The 18,609-nt window shown below is 56.1% G+C and overlaps 1 protein-coding gene across 3 annotated transcripts in view; it reads right to left on the bottom strand.

Annotated features, from left to right (window-relative positions):
• Positions 1 to 18,609, bottom strand: part of LOC115644076 (tyrosine-protein phosphatase non-receptor type substrate 1-like) — a 38,848-nt gene extending 20,239 nt beyond the window's left edge. For 2 of the 3 annotated variants that reach the window (XM_030548155.1, XM_030548156.1), the window contains exons 1-5: positions 18,486 to 18,609; positions 16,945 to 17,304; positions 16,301 to 16,603; positions 14,213 to 14,497; positions 13,763 to 13,864 (exon numbers count right to left, since the gene is read on the bottom strand). In XM_030548155.1, the coding sequence (XP_030404015.1) occupies positions 13,763 to 13,864; positions 14,213 to 14,497; positions 16,301 to 16,603; positions 16,945 to 17,304; positions 18,486 to 18,531 (1,096 nt within the window). In that variant the 5' untranslated portion in view covers positions 18,532 to 18,609. The remainder of the gene's footprint in view (positions 1 to 13,762; positions 13,865 to 14,212; positions 14,498 to 16,300; positions 16,604 to 16,944; positions 17,305 to 18,485) is intronic. The other variant, XM_030548157.1, reaches the window with a different exon arrangement.

The raw sequence follows: 18,609 nt of genomic DNA, 5'->3' as shown, positions 1-18,609 counted from the left end.
CAATGGAGTTTAGCGCTCCAAGATTTTGATTTCGAACACACTTTTCAGGAACTTCTAACAAAGTAGCTGATGCACTCTCCCGTGAAAGTTTCCCAGAATCAACTGGTTAAAAATTGTCCTTGAAATGTGAAAAATCTTGTCGTTTTACATAATTAGTAGTATATGTAAAGGTGCATGTGTTTTATTAATCTGTTTATTCTAAAGTTCTAGGAAGAAATCACCACCAGTGTGGTTCCCCACTGTCTGAGATTTGGGGAGCGTGTCAGAAATAGATAGTTAAGGATTAATGCCTCTTTTACCTGTAAAGGGTTAAGATGCTCAGTAAACTTGGCTGACACCTGACCAGAGGACCAATAAGGGGACAAGATACTTTCAAATCTTGGTGGGGGGAAGTCTTTTGTGTATGCTCTTTGTTTTGGGGGTTGTTCGCTCTTGGGACTAAGAGGGACCAGACTTCAATCCAGGCTCTCCAAATCTTTCTGAATCAGTCTCTCATGTTTCAAACTTGTAAGTAACAGCCAGGCAAGGTGTGTTGGTCTTATTTTTGTTTTCTCAACTTGTAAATGTTCTTTTTTTTGCTGAGAGGATTTTACTTCTGTTTGCTATAACTTTGAACCTAAGGCTAGAGGGGATTCCTCTGGGCTATATGAATCTGATCACCCTGTAAAGTATTTTCCATCCTGATTTTACAGAGATGATTTTTACCTTTCTTTTTAAGAACCTGATTGATTTTTCCTTGTTTTAAGATCCAAGGGGATTGGATCTGGACTCACCAGGAATTGGCGGGGGAAAGGGGGGGGATGGTTAAATTCTCCTTATGTTAAGATCCAAGGGGTTGGATCGGTGTTCACCAGGAACTTGGTGAAAAAGCCTCTCAAGGTTGCCTAGGGAGGAGAAGGTTTTAGGGAGACAGGAAGTGTTCCAGACACTGAAATTTCTGGACGTGGCAGTGTTACTAGATCTAAGCTGGTAATTAAGCTTAGAAGTGTCCATGCAGGTTCCCACATATGGACCCTAAAATTCAGAGTGGGGGAGGAACCTTGACAACACCCCTCGGGGAACATTGTCACTAGGAGGAGCTTCCTCGGCTACAGCTCGTCCTGGTTCTGACCTCGGAGCGTCCAGCCCCCTGTTCACCCCCTGAGCTTTTGGCAGTGGGTCCCCCTGGACGGGGCCCTGGGGCAGCCAGAGGGACCCTCCCCTGCCCTCCACTCCAGTCCCCCCCACTCCACAGCCAGCTGGGACTCCCAGCCAGTGTGTGACACAGATGGGTTATCAGCCAACAGGAACCCAGTGTAGAACAGGGCTTGTTAGCTCAGAAAACAGGAACTTTCAGCCAAGCCCATCTTGGGGGGGTCTTTGGGCTCCCCGCCAAGTCCCTACCCAGGAGACTGACCAGCTTCCAGCCGCCCAGCCTCAGTCACGCCCAGCTGCCCCACCTCTGGGCTTTGTCCCCTTACTGGTGTGGCAGAGCTCCGACCTTGCTCCCATGGGTCCTGTGCTTCTAGGCGGTTTATGCTAGCCTCAGGGGCTCACTGTGTCCCTCCACGTAGCCCTTCTCTCTCTAGGGCCAGGGTTACAGTCTACTGAGCCCTTTTCATCACAGGCCAGCAAGGAGGTTGGTGAGAGAATCCCAGTCTCTGTTCAGCCTCCTGTCCTGACAGGGGCCTGACTTCCCCTCCCAGGAGATGTTCTTGTAGTGGTGGGTTGGGGGGAACCCGGGCCCACCCTCTACTCCGGGTTCCGGCCCAGGAACCCTAATGGTAGCAGCTGTTGGCAGCCAACCTTTCACTTCCAGAGTTGCTACATTTCCCTGGGCCACTTCCCCACAGCTCTCCTGCTTCTCCCTTACCTTAGGGCTCCTTTAACAATGGTCTGAGGGGGTCTTCAGTAACCAGCCCTTCAGCTGCACTTGCTCTCCCCTGCCTGACTGGAGTGAGCCCTTTTTACAGTATCAGCAGGGCCTTAATTAGAGTCAGGTGGTCACATTAACTGAATGGGCTCCCCTGACTCTGCAGGTTAATTAGAGTCAGGTGTTCTCATTAGCCTGGAGCAGCCCCTGCTCCGGTCAGTCAGGGAACAGAAAACTGCTCAGCCAGTGGCCAGTATATCTGCCTTCGGCTATTCTGCTGTACCCAACTGGCCTGGGTCTATCACCTTGGGTAAACAGGCTATTTACTCCTTCTCATAACATATGAACTAGGGGTCACCCAATGGAATTAATAGGCAGCAGGTTTAAAACAAACAAAAGGAAGTTTTTTTTCACACGACGCACAGCCAGCCTGTGGGACTCTTTGCCAGGGGATGTTGTGAAGGCCAAGACTAGAACAGGATTCAAAAAAGAACTAGATGAATTCCTGGAGGACAGGTCCATCAATGGCTATTAGCCAGGATGGGCGGGGATGGTTGTGAGGGGCACCCCCCAAGGGTGCCACCTGGAACTAGGGTACCACTGAGCAACTCTGACCCAGCAGCCTGGGCTCCCTCTCACACTGCTGCTGGGACCAGCCTGCTAAGCCGTCTCCCAGGCTCCAGCACACACACAGGTAGGGACACATCCAGCTGCAGTTACAATCACATGGGTTCTTTAACTAGCCCCTGCATGGGCAAGCACAGCTAAGGTGCCTCTCAGTCCCTAATACGCACCCCACATCTGGAGTGTAAACTCAGCATTATACCATCTTGTGCTGCACAGGGAACTGTACAGCGCAAGCTCATGAAATTCACCCTCTCCTTCAATGTGGAGAGAAATATGCAACACCCGTCTGCCCTGAGTTATGACTCCCACACCCTGGTTTTAGACAAAGCAAAAACAAGTTTATTAACTTCAAAAGATAGATTGTAAGTGATTATAAGGGCTAGCAAACAGATTAAAGCAGATTACCTAGCAAACAAACAAAAATGCAAACTAAGCTTAATATACTAAGGAGATTGGACATGAGCAGCAAATTCTCCCCCAAGGGATGATTCAAGCAGGCTGCAGAGATTCTTAAGGGGTCAGTTGCACTTGCTCACAGCTTGGAATCCTCAGATGTTCCTTTCACAGGCTAAAAACCCCTCCAGCCTGGGTCCAGCACTTCCCCCAGGTCAGTCTTTGTTCCTCAGGTGTTTCCAGGAGTCAACTTGGGCAGGGAGTCAGTGAAGAGTCCCAATGATGTCACTCCCCTGCCTGAAGTAGTTTTTGCGTATGGAGGGAACCTTTTCTCTCTAAGCTTAGTTCCCACACCCGTCAGTGGGAAAACACTGGTATCCCAAGATGGAGCCAGCACCAGGTGACCTGGAAGCAGGGCCAGTGCAAGGGTGTTTTGTGCCCTAGGTGAAACTTCCACCTTGCACCCCTCTGTGCCCCCACTCTGAGGCGCCCCCCCATGGCAGCTCCCCCCATCGGCCCTGAGGACCCCCTTGCAGCAGCTCCACCTTGAAGCACCTCCCCCACTCCAGCTCACCCCTGCTCTATGCACAAGCACCTCGAGCACGCCGTCACTGCTTCACTTCTCCCGCCTCCCAGGCTTGCGGTGCCTAAGCTGGTTGGTGCCGCAAGCCTGGGAGGTGGGAGAAGTGAAGCAGCCAAGGCGTGCTCGGGGAAGAGGTAGGGCAGGGGTGAGCTGGGGCTTGGAGTTCCCCTGTGTGCCGCCCCCCCGCCCTCTCACTTGCTGCAGGCGGCCCTCCCTGCACTCCCCTGCCCCAGCTCCCTCCACCTAAATGCCAGCCGCAACTGGGGCAACTGAAGATCGGGACGCCGCAGTCGCTGTGGAAGAAAATGACGTCCCGCAAATCCCAGCACCCTAGGCGACCACCTAGGTCGCGTAAATGGTTGCACCAGCCCTGCCTGGAAGTTGTCCTGTTTTGTCCTTTTCAAAACACTGGCGCTGTGATTAGCTTAACGCGTGAAACACAAAGTTGTTGCAAACCAGAATGTTTTGGTTTCACCAAGTTGCCACCGACCGTTTTCATCATTTCAACACTTTGTTTTTCAAGTCCAGAAATGTGTCAGACCCAGGCGGACAGCCTGCCCCTTTGGAGCGCATCCGTATGGCTCACTAACCCCGCTCTCTGGGACCGGGCTTGGGGAGTCGGTGTTGCCAAGCCCATGCTGGAGCATCCACACTGCTCTGTAAACCCGGGGTTACAGTCGCCAGCCCTGGGTCTCACAGCCGCACTAACACATCCGTACTGCACCGTGCAGCCCTCCTGACGCGGGGCTGCAGCTTGAGCTGTGTACACACTGCACTGTAAACCTGGGGTTACAATCGCCAGCCCTGGGTCTCACAGCCGCACTAACACGTCCGTACTGCACCGTGCAGCTCTCCTGACTCGGGGCTGCAGCTTGAGCTGTGTCCACACTGCACTGTAAACCTGGGGTTACAATCGCCAGCCCTGGGTCTCACAGCCGCACTAACACGTCCGTACTGCGCCGTGCAGCCCTCCTGACTCGGGGCTGCAGCTTGAGCTGTGTCCACACTGCACTGTAAACCTGGGGTTACAATCGCCAGCCCTGGGTCTCACAGCCGCACTAACACGTCCGTACTGCACCGTGCAGCTCTCCTGACTCGGGGCTGCAGCTTGAGCTGTGTCCACACTGCACTGTAAACCTGGGGTTACAATCGCCAGCCCTGGGTCTCACAGCCACACTAACACGTCCGTACTGCGCCGTGCAGCCCTCCTGACTCGGGGCTGCAGCTTGAGCTGTGTCCACACTGCACTGTAAACCCGGGGTTACAATCGCCAGCCCTGGGTCTCACAGCCACACTAACACGTCCGTACTGCACCGTGCAGCTCTCCTGACTCGGGGCTGCAGCTTGAGCTGTGTCTACACTGCACTGTAAACCTGGGGTTACAATCGCCAGCCCTGGGTCTCACAGCCACACTAACACGTCCGTACTGCACCGCACAGCCCTCCTGACGTGGCGCTGCGGCTTGAGCTGCATCCACACTGCACAATGACAGGGCTTTGACCCGTGTCACAGCAGAACTCAAGCTCTGACGCACCCCCCCAGGCAGGGTCTTGGGACCCGGGCCCTGAGTGCTGCTGACCTGTGTCAGACTGATTTGTGTGGGGACAGAAGTGGGGTTTAAACCGGAGTGAGAGTCCGGGCTTAGTGCGCTGTGTAGACACACACGTAAGGGACAGCAGTGCCGGGCTGGCCAGCCCTGTTGTGGTATCTGACTCAGCTGGGAAGGGAGCACATGAGTATAAAACCAGCAAGTGCCTCTAGTGAGTGGTGAGGGGCTGAGAAGGGCAGCTGCACCTTTGGTCACCGCTGGAGAAGGGAAACTCATGGGCAGTCAGCCTGGGGCAGGCCTGAGGAGCGGCCGGAGGGTGATGGGCTCCCACAATGAGTCCAGAAGCAGGAGAGAATGAGTGTGACAAGGCCCTGGACACAAGAGAGTTCACTGAAAAGCTGCAGGAAGGGACGGTTGTTTGCCAAACGTAGAGCTGAAGAATGAAATTGTTTCTTTTTAATGACTATTGTTATTGAGACTTTATTAATCTGACTTTATTTTGTATCATATGAACGAACAGAACTTCGTGAGTAAAGTCTCATGACTGACACAGCATTCATTCATCCAACCGGCTTTCGCAATAACCCGCTAAATGGCAATAAAGCTGCTGGTGAAGTTCCCACAGTTCGTGCTTATCGAAAACGTCCGCAGCTGTTCTGTTCAATCACCATCCGCTTCTTAGAGCCACAGCTGTTCGGCCGGCTGCTCTTGCACTTTCAGTTCAATTGCTGCTTGGAGCGCTGGTCCTTGCTCTTTGGGTGACTGTTTTAACATTGTAACCCCTTTTCACTGTTTGCCTCCCAACACTGTAAATTGTTCATGACACTTCTTTTGATAAGACTCCGTATTGTAAGTAAAACTCCATTTTGAAATGCTCACTCCATTGTGCAAAACCCTGATGTAACCTTAGTAACTCAGTTCAGGTGTCTGAATGAGGTACGCATGAATAGTGCAGGGGTTCTCAAACTGGGGGTTGGGACTCCTCAGGGGGTCGTGAGGTTATTACAGGGGGGTTGCGAGCTGTCAGCTTCCACCCCAAACCCAGCTTTGCCTCCAGCATTTATAATGGTGTCAAATATATAAACAAGTGTTTTTAATTTTTAAGGGGGGGTCTCACTCAGAGGCTTGCTATGTGAAAGGGGTCACCAGTACAATCGTTTGAGAACCACTGGGATAATGGAATCAACCGCCGGCCCCAACCTATCCTGACAAAGTGAAGTGCAAACACCAACGGCTGAAGATGCATTGAAAAATGAGAAGAATCCGCCCCAAAAGAAAGGAACAAAGATGCAATTGAAACAAGATAAAAGTCAGGTCTGAGGCTGACAGTCATCTCTGCAATGGACAGGTGATCAATCACCAATCCCAGAGGCAGCGGGACACAGCAAGACCCATAGACTCTTGTTCAAACTCCATAGACTCTTGTTCAAACTAAAGCCTATAAAAAGGATGGCTGAGATGGAAGACTTTGGGTAACGTTCTGCTGACAACATCAAAGGGCATCGGTGTGCACCCGACAGAGACCTGGCTCTTCCTTGTGCCCGGCTTTCCTGGCCAGTTAGCTGCCACAAGCTGCAAACTCAAGCTACGAAACTAAGCTAGGGACTCAAGCTGCATCCAGGACTAGTACAACAGCTGCAGAACATTTGGAGGGGGCGGGGCACGCACTCGTTGTCACGGAGTCCCCAGGCGATGCTCTGGATCTGCTCCCCACAAAGCCAGGCAGGACTTTGGGGAGCCTCCTCTCCCTTGGAGCAGACTATCTTCAGGGCAAGAAGCTCACACGGCTTCACCTCCTGGGTCTCTCCTTGGAGCATTCAGCATCCTCTGCCCCTCCATGAGCTTCCCACAGCGAGCCTGCCCCAGCGGGGTCCTGGGAAAGCCACCGGGTCCTGCACCCCCACTTTGCAGTGAGACGTGACTCTCAGCCAGCCAGGAACAGAGAGGTTTATTCGATGACAGGAACACAGTCTAAACCAGAGCTTGTAGGTACAGTGAACCGGACCCCTCAGCTGGGTCCATTCTGGGGGGCAGTGAGCCAGATCCCCACGTCTGCCCTCACTCCTCATCCCCAGCCAGCTCCAAACTGAAATCACCTCCAGCCCCTCCTCCTCTGGGCTTTGTTCCTTTCCCAGGTCGGAGGTCACCTGATTCCTTTGTTCTCCAACACCTTTAGCATCCTCTTGCAGGGAGGAAGGGCCTCAGCCATTAGTTGCCAGGGAGACAGAGTGTCAGTGATTTATGCACACTGGCCTTTATCCCACCACCTAGAGACTTAAGAAATGCATAGGGGAAACTGAGGCACCCACATAGTATTCAGAGGAAACATTAAGAACAGTCCCACTTCGTCACATGCGTGTGTACGTATGTTGGTATTAGGTATTAGCTATTGGTTATAAATCAATTTGTGTTCTCATAATAAAGATGGCATATTGCCTTGTCCCCGAAAAGATCCTGTGTAATTTTATCAGTGTAACACATAGTCCCTGTATGGAGGGGGCTGCTGGCCCCTCACTTACACTGAAGGGGATTTTTGGCTGGCCCCTCTCCCAGCACCAAAAGAAAAGGAAGGGGCTGAAGAGAAATCAAGATCCTGAGTCTGACAGTCCCCAGAGCCAATGGGGAGACCCTATTGTTCTAGGTCAGCCCAACAGACAAGGCAGGCAGCCAATGAGAGAGCCAGGAACCCGGGGTCCTGTTCTGCAGGTGAGCTGGAGCTGCCTGAGCCAGAGCGGGGCAGAGCTAAGGGGAGAGCAGCAGCCTGAGCTGAGCTGGGGGCAGGCAAGCAGAAGCCAGAAGCACAGGGGCCAGAGTAGAGAGAGCCGGGAGCTGGAGCCGGAGCAGCCTGGAGCCAGATAACGTTACCAACTTTCTACTTGCACAAAGCCAAACACCCCTTCCCCGCCCCCACTCACTCCATCCCCCCTCCCTGTCGCTCGCTCTCCCCACCCTCATACACTCGCTCATGTTCACTGGCCTGGCTCGCGGCTGGGGTGCAGGGGTGGTGCTGTGTGCTGCCTCCGGCTGGGAGGGCAGACTCTGGGGTGGGGCTAGGGATGAGGGGTTTGGGGAGTCGGAGGGGGCTCCAGGCTGGGGGCGGGTGGAGCAGAGGGATTCAGAGGATGGGATGGGGCTCCAGGCTGAGGCAGGGGATTGAGATGTGGGAGGAGATATGGGCTCTGGGGTGGGGGTGCGGCCAGAAATGAGGGGTTCAGGATATGTGAGGGGGATCAGGGCTGGGCCAGAGGGTTGGGGTGCGGGGGTGAGGGCTCTGGCTGGGGGTGCAGGCTCTGGGGTGTGCTGGGGATGAGAGGTTTGGGATACAGGAGAGGGTTCAAGGCTGAGGCAGAGAGTTGGAGTGCAGGCTCTGGAGTAGAGCCAGGGATGAGGGTTTGGGGGCACAGGCTGACCTGGGGCTGAAGTGGGGAGAGACAACTCCTCCCCGCCCTCTCTCATCGCAGCAGCTTGGGGCTGGGGGAGAGACGCCTCTCCCCTGGCTGCAGCCCTGAGCCACCGCATGGGGCTTAATAGGCAGCTGGCCGCTTAGAGGGACTTGAGGTTTGAGCAGGAAAGAGGCCAAATGGAGCTGTGTCCAGGGTCGTTTATAGCTTCTGCCAAGTGAAGGGAATCCCATTGTTCTCACTGTGAGAAATTACAGATAATAAGATGGGGTTTGGAGTCACATGGGCAAGTCACATGTCCATGTTGCTTTGCTTAGTCATAGCAGAGGCCATTCCCCACGCCCCAGTTAGAACGTTCACAGGAAAGTCCATTTAGTGTAGACAGGCATCTCCCATTGGGAATTCAGTGTTCTTCAATGGGCCATTTAACGGGAATGGTCCCTTCAAGATGTGCAGGTTAAATACCTTATTGGTGTTACCACATGAGCAAACATTTGAAATACAGGTACATAGTTGTGACGAAGTGGGACTGTTCTTAATGTTTCCTCTAAATACTGTGTGGGTGCCTCAGTTTCCCCTATGCATTTCTTAAGTCTCCAGTGTGCATAACTTGCTGACACTTTGTATCCTGGCAACAAATGGCCAGGGCCCTTCACCCTGCAAGGGAATAGCTAAAGGTGAACAAAGAGATCAGGTGACCTCCTGGCCCGGGAAAGGAGCTCAGCAAAGAAGGAGGGGCTGGAGCGGGTTGCAGTTTGGGGCTGTCTGGGGAGTGGAAGTGAGGGCAGACGGGGGTTGTCTGGCTTGCTGGGCCCCAGAATAGACCTAGCTGAGGGGTCCCGTTCTCTGTACCTACAAGCTCTGGTTTAGACTGTGTTCCTGTCATCTAATAAACCTCTGTGTTACTGGCTGGCTGAAAGTCACGTCTGACTGCAAAGTGGGGGTGCAGGACCCTGTGGCTTCCCCAGGACCCCGCTAGGGCAGACTCACTGTGGGAAGCGCACGGAGGGGCAGAAGATGCTGAATGCTCCAAGGAGAGACCCAGGAGGTGAAGCCAGGTGAGCTTCTTGCCCTGAACAAGTCTGCTCCAAGGGAGAGGAGGCTCCCCAGAGTCCTGACTGGCTTGGTGGGGAGCAGTTCCGGAGCATCGCCCAGGGACTCTGACAATAGTTATCATTCATAACTTCAGATACAAAAGTGACACATGCATAGAAATACCATAAGCATATGCAGCAAACCATGACCTCTCCATAGACACCTTACTTGACACACTTTGTACAAGACTTGTTCCAATATATAACAGTGGTAGCAGCAATGATCTTCATCGTCATATTCTAACCAGATAACATCACACCTCCACACTAGGTGCTGGGGCTGAGCCTGCCCGCCCACACCTGGTGCACCTGGAGCGGAGGGGCAGGCCCAGCCCTTGTGTTGTGTCAGGATTGGGTGCAGCTTCACTGCACAGTCCATGTCCCGGGTGGGGAGCTGCACAGTGATCTCCCACCTCTGTGCACAGAATTTTTAATTGTTTGGCACTGTATTCCCTCAGGAGTAAAACTCCATTTTGGCTATGTGTCTCTCTGACTTCCTCAGTTCCCAGGTGAGAGAAACCAGGCTCCATCCAGAAACCAGCCCTTTATCCCCCACCTCCCAGCCCTTTGTTCTCGAGCTGGGCCCTCTGCCCAGCTTCCCTGCTGGGGGGGTGGGAAATCCATCCAGGTGTCAGTGTGCTGGTGATTGGGCTTTCCATTGTCTTCTCAGTTCTCCATTGAGCTGGCCATGAGCCATTCAGTCTGCTCAGACAGCTGGGTGACACACACACTCCTGTGGCTCTTAGCCGGCCCTGAGCGCAAACTTAATCCTCCATCCCCCACCGTAGCAATGTCTGAGGGAAACTGAGGCACTCACATTGGGCTTGTGGATTTGGTGTTTCCAAGCCCATGCTGGAGCATATACACTGCACTGTAAACCTGAGTTCACAAGTTGCTGGCTCCCGGTCTCATGGCCAGGCTAACACGTCCGTACTGCTCCATGCAATTCTTCTGACTCGGGGCTGCGGCTTGAGCTGCGTCCACACTGCACAATGATGGGCGTGGACCCGAGTCACAGCAAGACTCAAGCTCTGACCCACCCCCCCTGGCAGAGTCCTGGGACCCAGGCCCCAAGTGCTGCTGACCTGTGTCAGACTGATGTGTGTGTGAATGGAAGGGGGGCTTGGGCTCCGGGCTTAGCATGCTGTCCCTCCCCCGCCCTGCTGGGCGACATGAACAGCGGGAAGCCCTGGGTTCAGGTGCTCCGTTCAGTACTGTCCAGGTGCTTCGTACTGTCTGGGCCCCCCACAGGCCGGCTGCTGTTCCCGCTATTCCTCTGCAGGCCGAGCTGCTGCTGGGTCCACAGCTGGTCCTTGGGTCTGAGCGGAGGCTGCAAAGCAAAGCAGTTCGGGAGCTCCCGGGCTGGCTCAGCGGGAGCCTAACATCCCCCGGGCTCAGTCCCTCAGTGCACACCTTACACCCAGGTCACTGCCCTCGGGCCAGAGGTGTGTTTTACACCCACCCCTGCCACAGCTCCGCTCTGCTGGGTCCCCGGGAGCCCTGGCGGTGTCACTCCCACCACAAAGGGCCAAAGGAGCGTAGCAGAATCCCCCCTACCACGGCCGCCCCCATGTCAATGCACCTCCTTGGAGCCTATGGACCTAGCTGGCCAGCTGGGGGCCCTGCCGCTGCCATCTCTTCCCAATTGGGAAAGGCTCTTAGCGCATCCCCACGGCGCAGAGCTCTCCACACGCTACTGAAGCCCCACAAGCCCAACCCCCGAAGGGGTCCGTGTCATCACAAGGGGGGAAACTGAGGCAAGGAGAAAAAGTGACTTGCCAAAGGCCTAACGCAAACCACTTACAGAGCTGGGAACAAAACCCAGGAGTCCTGACTCCCAGCCTCCTCCCCCCAACCCCCCATGAACCTCTGGCCTGCGCAGCAATCCAGCGGCACCCCAAGACTCACGGCGCAGGGTGTAGTCTCCGAACTCCTTGGTGCTCAGTGTTCTCCCGTCCTTGCTGATGAAGCAGCACTGGTACCGGGCTCCCAGGTCCTCCGGGCTCCTGACACGAAACATGAGTGTCGTGGCCAGAGTGGCTGAGCCTTTGTCCAAGGGCAGCATCTGCGTCTGGACTTTGTACAGACTGTTGATGGGAACAAGCGGCTGCTCCTCCCCGTCGCTCCCAGATGGGTCACCCCTGGCGATGGGCATTAGCTCTTCATTTTGGCACTTTGCCCACGTGGCCTCCGTGCCCGCCGAGCAGTGGTAGCCAATGCACACGAGGGAAACGTACTCCCCAGGGACCCAGACTTTTGGCCCCACGATGTCGCTGGCGGTGAACATCTGGCGGGCGGCTAAAGAGAGCGAGCATTGTAGAGACACATGTAGAGACAAGAATCCCGTGCACTGCTACAGACTAGGGACCGAGTGGCTGGGCAGCAGTTCTGCAGAAAAGGACCTAGGGGTTACAGTGGATGAGAAGCTGGATAGGAGTCAGCAGTGGGCCCTTGTTGCCAAGAAGGATAACGGCATATTGGGCTGCATTAGTAGGAGCATTGCCAGCAGATCAAGGGACATGATCATTCCCCTCTATTCGACATTGGTGAGGCCTCATCTGGAGTACCGTGTCCAGTTTGGGGCCCCACACTACAAGAAGGATGTGGAAAAATTGGAAAGAGTTCAGTGGAGGGCAACAAAAATGATCAGGGGGCTGGAGCACATAACTTATGAGGAGAGGCTGAGGGAACTGGGATTGTTTAGTCTGCAGAAGAGAAGAATGAGGGGGGATTTGATAGCTGCTTTCAACTCCCTGAAGGGGGGTTCCAAAGAGGATGGAGCTCAGCTGTTCTCAATGGTACCAGATGACAGAACAAGGAGCAATGGTCTCAAGTTGCAGTGGGGGAGGTTTAGGTTGGATATTGGGGAAAACTTTTTCACTAAGAGGGTGGTGAAGCACTGGAATGGGTTCCCTAGGGAGGTGGTGGAATCTCCTTCCTTAGAGGTTTTTAAGGTCAGGCTTGACAAAGCCCTGGCTGGGATGATTTAATTGGGGATTGGTCCTGCTTTGAGCAGGGGGTTGGACTAGATACCAACTGAGGTCCCTTCCAACCCTGAGAGTCTGTGATTTTATGCTTATTTATACCGCACCAGCATCCCCATCAGGGGCCAGGGCTATGCTGCTCGGGGTGTAACGAAAAGCGGCCCTGCCCCAGACAGCCTGCAATGGAGGTGTGGGCGAGAGACGCCGGGGACATGACAAAGGCAAGGGGGAGTCCCAGGAAATGATGGGAGCCGTTCTGACCCTGGGCTGTGCAGTGGGTGCAGCTCTCCGGTTGCCTGCTCCCTCGACCAGAGCTATGCAGCCAGTCTCACGCCTCAGCCTCGAGGCGCAGGCCCACCCTTCAGGGAGGCAGCGGCGGACACAGAGAAAGGGAGACCAAGAGAAATGTACCGACTGGCTCAGGACTCTCAAATCCGAGTCCTGGCGGATTTACTGAGGGCGGAGTGACCAGACAGTAAGTGTGAAAAATCAGGAGAGGGGGGTGGGGAGTAATAAGAGTCTATATAAAAAACACAAACAAATATTGGGACTTTCCCCCTAAAATCGAGACATCTGGTCACCCTAACCAAGGGCCAGTCAGTGCAGCTTGCAGGCACTGAGCCTACCATGATGGGAACGGTGCTAGCCTGCAGTGGGCCTCCTGGTCACCCTTGCGCGGCTTGGAAGTGAAGGGGGAGCCGGGCGTGAGGCCTCGCAGACATTTACGGCTCTTTTGACAGGCCAGTCACAGGTACCTGCACGTACAGCAAATGCTGCCCACGCGTTTCCATTCTAAAGGGCCGTGTCGGGCACCAGGGCTCTGTTGGCCGGCGCCCGTCTGGGTTGACGCCTGGCCCAGCTCTCCCGGGTACTATTGTTTGCAAAGAGGACAAACAGCTCAGCCATTATTAGAGACGCAAGGAATGGGGGAGAGGGATAGGGGGGAAACAGCTTTGTCACCAACTGTACTGGGGGGTGAACCCCTCTGGTGTCTGTTGGATTGGTATTATACCCTTGAAATGCAGCGGGGACCCTGCCCCAGGGACACTGACGGGCTTTTTTAATAGCCCTGTGAAAATCATTTCTTTGTGTGAGTGACAGTTAAAAACTAGACCTGGCGCCCGCTGCCGGCGACGCACTGAACTACTGGGCAGCAGCTGGCACCACACATGGGTCTGTAAACCCACACCTGCCCTGCTGGGAGCCCCCCGGGACTGGGCGTGTGGGGAGGTGCAGGAGAAAGCCCCATGCAGCTGCACCTGGCCAAGCCATCCCATACCTCTGCTTCTCTTGTACAGGAAGAATGCGACTCCAGCCACCGCCAGCGCTGATACCGTCCCTGACACCAGCAGGACTATGACACTGACCTGGGTCCCCTCATCTGGGGAGAAAGGGAACCTGGGTTTGTCCCCCACGCCAGCCAGTCCCCAGCCCTGGGGCCAGATGGGAGCCGGCGCCCCCTAGAGGGGAGAGGCCCCATGTCCCATTCTCTGCTCCCCAAGCTGGCCCGTCCCCAGCCCTGGGGCCGGATCAGAGCCAGTGCCCCCTAGCAGGGAAGGCCCTTTGTTGCCCCCTGAGCCAGCCAGTTCTTCCAGACAATGTCAAGCTGTCCAAGGGAGGGTGAGGCTAGTGTCCCTTCCCCCTGCTTCCAGGACAGGAGCCTGCCCCCCTTCCAGCTGGCAGGCACCTGACACCAGCCTCCGCCCTCCGTCCCTGTCCCCTCACTCACACTCCAGATGCACCCGCACACTCCGGACGATGGGCCGGCTCAGCGTCTCGTGCTGCACCTCACAGCTGATCTCAGCACCCTCTGACTCCGCCACAGGCTTGAACTGGTAGAAAGACTCCAGGTTGAAGGTGCCATTGGGGTTTACGCGGGGGGCTTCTGTCCGGACACCATTGAGGAGCCAGTTAACAGCGATGGCTTCTGGGTAAAAACCCTTCACGTCGCACATTAACACCTGGGCCTTGCCTTGTACAAACGTGGGGGCGTGAATGTTCACCATGGGAGAGACTGCAGCGGGCGTTAAAGACACCAGGGTCATGCGAGTTGTTATGCAGCAGCTCAGAGACAGATAGCACCACCCCGGGACAGCCCATGGGGCAAGGCCAGGATCCAGATCCCATGGGACAAGCAGAGCAGGGTACAAGCCAGGTAACGTCACCAACCAGCCACTTACACAAAACCAAACACCCTTGCTGGGAGCGTGGGATATGGTATGGGGCGAGGGATGAGGGGTTTGGGGTTGTGACAAAGTGGGAATTTTCCCTTGTTATGTTGTATCTGACTCTTACTGTTGAGCCTATGTGAGTTTTACCATTTTGCATGAATAATGTGTATGCCTCAGTTTCCCCGTGTGCTGCACCAATACCTCAGTGGTGGGAATAGGGGTGTGAGACTTTGTCTGAGACCCTTTGGGGCAGGTGAGGCTGCTCCAGCTGCCTGCACAGATACTATGACTGGTGCCCTTCATAACCTGAGAGTCGACCCAGGAGTGGGATGAACCAAGGGAGGAGACCAGGTGACTCTTTGCCCAGGAAGTGAGACAAAGACAAGGAGGGGAGAAAAGGGGGTGTTTGAGGTGAGGTCACTGGAAGCTGGGCAGTCTGCTTGGGGGGACTGGAAGAGGGGGAGTCAAGGGCATCTGGCCCAGGACTCCCCGAGATTTCTGTGCTAACAAGTTCTGTTCTACACTGTGTTCCTATTGAATAATAAACCTTCTGTTTTCTTGGCTGGCTGAGAGTCACTGCTGACTGTGGAATTGGGCTGCAGGACCCTGTGGCTCCCCCAGGAGCCCTGCCTGTGGGGAGTGCACGGAGGGGCAGAGGGTGCTGAATGCTCCAAGCTCACACCCAGGAAGGTCAAAGCTGCGTAAGCTTCTTGCCCTGGAAATAGTCTGCTCACAGACAGGAGACTCCCCCAGAGTCCTGACTGGACTCATATGAAGTAGTTCCAGAGCATCACCCGGTGACTCCATGACAGGGGTGCAGGAGGAGGCTCTGGGCTGGGATCGAGGGGTTCGGAGTGTGGGAAGGGAATAAGAGCTGGGGCAGGGGGTTGGGGTGCAGGAGAGGGTCAGGGGTGCAGGCTCACCTCAAACAGCTCCTGTAAGCAGTGGCATGTCCCATCTCCAGCTCCTACACGGAGACGCGACCAGGTGGCTCTGCATGCTGCCCTGCCTGTAGGCACCACCCCTGTGGCTCCCGTTGACTGCAGTTCCCAGCCAATGGGAGTTGCAGAGCCGGCGCTTGGGGCAGGGGTGGCGTGTAAAGCCCCCTGGCTGCTCCTATATGTAGGAACCTCAAGGGGAACATGCCACTGCTTCTGGGAGCCTCTTAGAGTCACAGCAGGCAGGGAGCCTTCCTTAGCCCGGCTGGGCCACTGACTGGACTTTTAACGGCCCGGTCAGCAGTGCAGACTGGAGCCACCAGGGTCCCTTTCCGACCAGGTGTTTCAGTCAAAAAATGGACACCTGGCAACCCTAGGGCCAGGCCTGCCTGCCACAGCACCCCCGCCACCGTTACTAGCCACACCGCTGTGCCTGGGCATGTGCACGCCGGTGCCAGCACCCTGGGAGCGAGGAGACGGGGTGGGGGCGCAGCTTTGGCAAGAGGAGGAATCTGGCGAAGCGGCAGCTCCAGGACCAGATGCCCAGAGTCAGTGGCTGGCCCCACGTTGCTTGGGGAGTCTGGAGCAGAGCTGGGATCTGAACCCAGATTTCCTGAGGCCTGGCCAGCACATGAACTACCGGGCCATGCTTCCCTCAGGAATACAGGGCCAGGGCCCTTCCCTCCTGCCCCCCGCCCATGTTGTCACCTCCGAACACGAGCTGGAAGTCTGTCTGCAGAGCGCCACGCGGCAGAGCGGCGTGCTGGACCTGGCAGGAGAAGGCGACGCCCTGGTCCTGCTCCGTGGGCTGGAAGGTCAGAGAGCTGCTGACGTTGAAGGTGCCGTCCGGGTTCCTCTGGGGCGCTGGGAGCGGGGATGCCGGCAGGACCTCCCCAGCCCTCAGCCAGGTCACTGCGATGTCGGCCGGATGGAAGCCGGACACGGAGCATTTCAGCAAGTTCGGCTCCCCCCTCAGCACCGCTTTACTGGGGATGGCAACGGTGGGCACGGCTGCAGGGAACCAGATGGCATCAGCAGGGAGAGCCCTGGGGAGTCGGGGGCCTCCCAAGCATCCCCTGCTGGGCTGGGTGGTTCCTCCCCCCAGGACAGCCAGAGCTGCCAGAATGCCAGGGCGGGAGGCCAACAGCCCCTTGGAGGCACCCACTCCTGGCTGGCGGGGGTGGGGGCAGGGGCCGGGGGGGGGGGCTTAGTCACATGCTGGGAATGTAAGGAAACCCCTTGCCCTCTTTTGTGCCCACCTATCATGGAAACACCCTGCCCAGCCCCAGCAACACGCGCAGTGCGGGCCGTGCCCAGAGCAGAGGGGCTGGCTGCAGAACCAGTTCCCGCACCTGTCTCCCCACTCCCTCGCCAGCACTGACCCAGCACTGCCAGATATAGGCTCTGCTCCCCTCTGTCCGGGCTGTGGATGACCAGGCAACGGTAGGCTCCTTGCTCCGACACGGTCACATTGTGCAGAACCAGAGAGGCGTTGCCGCTGGCGAGCTGCTCCGTGTCCATGGACACTCCCGGCCGGGAGATGCTGAGGGAATCATCGTACGACGCCAGCTCCTGGCCCTGGAAATACCAGTGCACAGCCAGGTACTCTGGGCTGATGGGGGCGTTCGCCACGGTGAAGGTGCATGGGAGGAGAGCCTGGGAGCCCAGCTGAGCCGCCACCGGGGAGTCCACCATCACCTCCAGCTGGGCGCCTGCACAGAATGGAGCCCGGTTCATCCCCAGCCTGCGCCAGAGAATGGCTCGCAGCCAGACAGAGGGATGCAGAGAAGTGGAGCCGGGAGAGGAAGGAGAAGAGATTGCGGGGCGAGGAGGAGGGGGATTAAATAGCTTTTGTTCAACTAAATATTCTCTAAGTCAGGACTGTTAAATGTCCAGCCTGGGGGCCAGATGTGCCACACACAACAGATTCACCAGAATTTCAGCTTTCATTTAAAACATAGTACGTTTCTACCCCTCATTGCTGTGGAGAGAACCTTCTGCGTGTGACATATGTAATGATGCTGCCTGACTCTGCAGAGCCTGGGCCCATCGTTGTGAGAGGGACAAACTGCCCTGAACGTGATCGATGCAGTGAGACGCTGCCTGGGTCTGCAGAGAGCCTGAGCCCATTGCTGTGAGAGGGACAAACTGCCCTGAATGTGATCGATGCAGTGAGACGCTGCCTGGGTCTGCAGAGAGCCTGAGCCCATTGCTGTGAGAGGGACAAACTGCCCTGAATGTGACCGATGCAGTGACGACGCTGCCTGGGTCTGCAGAGAGCCTGAGCCCATTGCTGTGAGAGGGACAAACTGCCCTGAATGTGACCGATACAGTGATGACGCTGCCTGGGTCTGCAGAGAGCCTGAGCCCATTGCTGTGAGAGGGACAAACTGCCCTGAATGTGACTGATGCAGTGACAACTCTGCTTGGGTCTGCAGAGAGCCTGAGCCTATCGCTCTGAGCTGAAAACTCCCCTGGCTCTTATTAGTCTGATTGGAGCCTCAGCTGTACCTCCCCAGGATGACGCATCAGTGTGGACATGAACTGTTGGTCACGGGTGGTTCTAGTGGCTGGAGGAGGGACGGCTGCGAGGCAGCATCAGATCGACGCACCCCGGAGGGAGAGAGACACGGGGGACGGGCGATGGACAAAGGCAAAGGCAGCGATATCGGTAGATGGCGAGTCTCTGGTTCATGGCGGAGGTGACACCGTGAACAACAGCGAGCCGTTTAGTGCTGCCTGAGAGCCACACCCTCCCCTTGGGTCCTGTGCAAACCCCGCGCGGCCGTGGGAGAGACTCAGGGCCCGATCCCGGACACAAACCCCCCGCTCTCCTTGCCCCCGGTGCACCAGGGAGCTGGGGAGAGGGCTGGGTCCTTGCCCATATACTCACAGACGCCCCCGAGAAGCAGAGAGAAGAGCCCGACTCGTGCCCCCATAGCCCCGGCCAGGAGGGGCTCCAGCTGCCTGGCTGCTCCTTAGCAGTGGGCCTACAGCAGGGAGCAGTGACCGAATGC

The sequence above is a fragment of the Gopherus evgoodei genome, unplaced genomic scaffold, assembly GCF_007399415.2.
Source record: "Gopherus evgoodei ecotype Sinaloan lineage unplaced genomic scaffold, rGopEvg1_v1.p scaffold_87_arrow_ctg1, whole genome shotgun sequence".
Classification (NCBI taxonomy): Eukaryota; Metazoa; Chordata; order Testudines; family Testudinidae; genus Gopherus; species Gopherus evgoodei.
The sequence above is the reverse complement of the archived record's forward strand: the minus strand, read 5'-3'. Positions and strand labels throughout refer to the sequence as shown.